Source organism: Salmo trutta, chromosome 6 (assembly GCF_901001165.1).
Source record: "Salmo trutta chromosome 6, fSalTru1.1, whole genome shotgun sequence".
NCBI lineage: Eukaryota > Metazoa > Chordata > Actinopteri > Salmoniformes > Salmonidae > Salmo > Salmo trutta.
In genome coordinates this window covers 52,891,044-52,895,426 of record NC_042962.1, presented here as the reverse complement: position 1 = coordinate 52,895,426, position 4,383 = coordinate 52,891,044, and the positions used below count along the sequence as shown (strand labels likewise).

General features: G+C 40.0%; 1 protein-coding gene across 5 annotated transcripts in view; it reads left to right on the top strand.

Moving 5' to 3' along the window:
* The first annotated feature begins 2,783 nt into the window (after positions 1–2,783).
* The window catches only part of atp11a (ATPase phospholipid transporting 11A), a 66,163-nt gene continuing 64,563 nt past the window's right edge, over positions 2,784–4,383 (top strand). For all 5 annotated transcript variants that reach the window (XM_029756901.1, XM_029756900.1, XM_029756904.1 and 2 more), the window contains exon 1: positions 2,784–3,294. In XM_029756901.1, coding sequence (XP_029612761.1) covers positions 3,256–3,294 — 39 coding nt within the window. In that variant the 5' untranslated portion in view covers positions 2,784–3,255. The remainder of the gene's footprint in view (positions 3,295–4,383) is intronic.

Below are 4,383 nucleotides of genomic sequence, written 5' to 3'. Positions count from 1 at the left end.
GGGAAAATAAATGAAAATATTACCCTCCAAAACAAGGCAATGGCGCTAAAGGTTCCCATCTCAGTTGTTCCTAGCCTTCGCCCCATGCTTATGGTGGTCAAATTGTAAGCTAAGTAGATAGCTAGTTGACTGTTAATTTTGAAATACATTTTCAATGTTCATTTAAAATGATTTTATTGGAATTAATTTCAATGAAATACAGCCGTATCGAAAGACAGTTATTTTGCATATTTGCATTTCAGAACCAGGAGAGTGGACAGTTCCCAGACTTGGGGTACAAGGCAAGCATTTCATGACCCAAATAGTGGACAGCTCTCTCTCTCTCTCTCTCTCTCTCTCTCTCGATTCAATTTCAATTCAAGGGTTTTATTGGCATGGGAAACATATGTTAACATTGCCAAAGCAAGTCAAGTAGATAATAAATTAAAGTGAAATGAACAATACAAATTAACAGTAAACATAACACTCACTAAAGTTCCAAAAGAATAAAGACATTTCAAATGTTATATTATGTCAATATGCAATAGTTAAATAGTTAAAGTACAAAAGGGAAAATAAATAACATAAATATGGGCTGTAATTTACAATGGTGTTTGTTCTTCACTGGTTGCCCTTTTCTTGTGGCAACAGGTCACAAATATTGCTGCTGTGATGGCAAACTGTGGTATTTCACCCAGTAGATATGGGTGTTTATCAAAATTGGGTTTGTTTTCGAATTCTTTGTGGGTCTGTGTAATCTGAGGGAAATATGTGTCTCTAATATGGTCATACATTGGGCAGGAGGTTAGGAAGTGCAGCTCAGTTTCCACCTCATTTTGTGGGCAGTGTGCACATAGCTTGTCTTCTCTTGAGAGCCAAGTCTGCCTACGGCGGCCTTTCTCAATAGCAAGGCTATGCTCACTGAGTCTGTACATAGTCAAAGCTTTCCTTACGTTTGGGTCAGTCACAGTGGTCAGGTATTCTGCCACTCTGTACTCTCGGTTTAGGGCCAAATAGCATTCTAGTTTGCTCAGTTTTTTTGTTAATTCTTTCCAATGTGTTAAGTAATTATCATTTTGTTTTCTCATGATTTGGTTGGGTCTAATTGTGTTGCTGTCCTGGGGCTCTGTGGGGTCTGTTTGTGTTTGTGAACAGAGCCCCAGGACCAGCTTGCACAGAGCCCCTCTTCTCCAGGTTCATCTCTCTGTAGGTGATGGCTTTGTTATGGAAGGTTTGGGAATCGCTTCCTTTTAGGTGGTTGTAGAAATAACTTCTCTTTTCTGGATTTTAGTGGGTATTGGCCTAATTCTGCTCCGCATGCATTATTTGTTGTTTTATGTTGTACACAGAGGATATTTTTGCAGAATTCTGCATGCAGAGTCTCAATTTGGTGTTTGTCCCATTTAGTGAATTGAAGGCTGGAAAATGGACCCCAGACCTCACAACCATAAAGGGCAATAGGTTCTATAACTGATTCAAGTCGCTCTCTCTCAATTCAATTAGCTTTATTGGCATGACACTGTCCCTCATTATATGGCAGGCAGCAATGTAGTGCGCTGCCAACCCACACCTCTCTGCGTCCTCCCGCAACAAGACGGTTAGCCTATCCTCATCAGAGGTCTTTGAAACCTTGAATAAGGGTTTCAAATTTGGGGAAATGACACTCTCTAATTGTTTTATATTTGTGACATTTTGTCAGGAAATGCAGCTCTGTTTTGGGTTCTGCTGTGGTGCAGTGGTTGCACAGCTTCTCCTCTACAGGGAGACAGGTTTGTTTTGACTGTGTTGTAATTTGGTTTGATCTGATTGATTGAATGTTCTGGTCCTGAGGCTTCAGTGTGTTAGTAAAGCAGGTTTGTGAACTCTCTCTTTCTCCCTCTCACAAACACACACACACACTTTTTGATTTAAGTTTATTGTAGCCTGCACGTGCCAAAATGAATTAGGCTTTATGGTCCAAAACTTTACTGTGGTGCGCTGCCATGCATTAATGGGGAATTTGCCATTCCATTTTGTTTCTAACTCTTAGTGCAACAGTTTTGTGAATTAGTTAAGAACCTCTATAGGATTGGACCCTTTATTTCAATTTTCGCCTAAAATGACTTGCCCAAATCTAACTGTCTGTAGCTCAGGCCCTGAAGCAAGGATATGCATATGCTTGGTACCACTTGAAAGGAAACACTTTGAAGTTTGTGGAAATGTGAAAGCAATGTAGAAGAATATATCACATTAAATCTGGTAAAAGAAAATACAAAGAAAAAACCAACTGTTTAGTATTTTTTGTTTGTTTTGTACCATCATATTTGAAATGCAAGAGAAAGGCCATAATGTATTATTCCAGCCCAAGTGCAATTTAGATTTTGTCCACTAGATTGCAGCAGTGTATGTGCAAAGTTTTAGACTGATCCAAGGAACCATTTTATTTCTGTTCAAAATGTTGTATCAAGACTGCCCAAATGGGCGTACTTTGTTTATTAATAACTTTTCATGTTCAAAACTGTGCACTCTCCTCAAACAATAGCATGGTATTCTTTCACTGTAATAGCTACTGTAAATTGGTCAGTGCAGTTAGATTAACAAGAATATACGCTTTCTGCCAATATCAGATATGTCTATGTCCTGGGAAATGTTCTTGTTACTTACAACCTCATGCTAATCGCATAAGTCTACATTAGCTCAACCATTCTCAGGGGACCCACCAATTCTGAAGAAGTTAAGTGATTCTGCTGAGAAAAGACATGAGCATGCATGCCTGACCGAAACGGATACATTCCAGTTGGCAAGTGTGTGACACTAGAGTGCGCAAGCGCCTACGGCTCCCAGTGACGTAGCCTATGATGGAAGAAAAACTGTTATTTCCCACAGCGGAGAGCCAAGAAGATTACCGGCGCGAGGAAGGTGAGAGAGAAGGCAGGAGAGGAAAAAGAAGACGCTACTTCTGACTAGTAGAAGTAGGGGACTTTGCGTCTGAAACATTAGGGGAAAAGAATACCGCACTGGTTGCTGAATCATAGACTAACATGTCAGCATATGAATGAAAGCAGAACTATGAAAGCGCGTGGGCATTTGAGCTTTACCTTTCATAGAGAGACCAATAGGTGACTGATCGTATAGGATTACAATAGTCGCACCCAGACTATTATAGTTCTTAGGCAGAAAAAGGGGACCGTCCGAAAGTCATGGAGTATAGAGTAGAAATAAAAATTAGCTAGCGTCAAAAGATTAAAGAAGACGGCAAAAAAGAAATTGCTTGGAGCAGCTGGAACCTGTTAAAGAATGGATTTTAGCTCTATTCGCAAGTTCATCACCAGATGGGTAAGTAGCCTATTGCACTGAATTACTTTCTTGGAATCCATTTGGTTGTGCCAAAACAAAAGTCTATGGGGTTTAGCCTACTATTGCATAGTAGGCTACCAACTTGTTGGTCAGGTGGTTGCGGCTTTACAGTCTATTCTCAATGAAACATTGTTGCGTTTCTATGAACAATTCTGGGTTTCCATTTCCCATGTTGCCCTTTACACTCGTACCCATATACCGGTTGAAATGGCAGATTTCCGCACTAATAAGCTCCTAAATTGGAACGTAGTGGCTGTACAGGAACACTCTATACATGACGTCAGAGCTCTGGCTCTGCACTTCACAGAGCTGTGTGGGTTTTTATTTTTTAAATTTTATTTCACCTTTATTTAACCAGGTAGGCAAGTTGAGAACAAGTTCTCATTTACAACTGCGACCTGGCCAAAATAAAGCAAAGCAGTTCGACACATATAACAACACAGAGTTACACATGGAGTAAAACAAACATACAGTCAATAATACAGTAGAAAATAAGTCTATATACAATGTAAGCAAATGAGGTGAGATAAGGGAGGTAAAGGCAATACATAGGCCATGGTGGCGAAGTAAATACAATATAGCAATTAAAACAATGGAATGGTAGATTTGACAGATGAGTGTGCAAAGTAGAAATACTGGGGTGCAAAGGAGCAAAATAAATAAATACAGTAGGGGAAGAGGTAGTTGTTTGGGCTATTTACAGATGGGCTATGTACAGGTGCAGTGATCTATGAGCTGCTCTGACAGCTGGTGCTTAAAGCTAGTGAGGGAGATAAAGTGTTTCCAATTTCAGAGATTTTTGTAGTTCGTTCCAGTCATTGGCAGCAGAGAACTGGAAGGAGAGGCGGCCAAAGGAGGAATTGGCTTTGGGGGTTTTGACTGACAGCCTTTCTGAATGTGAGTACCACGCACGTCAAAAAGTTGCTCCATCCCTCCCGCTAATTGGGCAACATTTGCAAATGTTTTATCTGAATAAATTAAGATGACTTAATGTACTTTGAAAGATGAGACGGTGAGGATTATAGTAAATACCGCTTTGATGTCATACAAGCAAGCCAAACAGTGAGT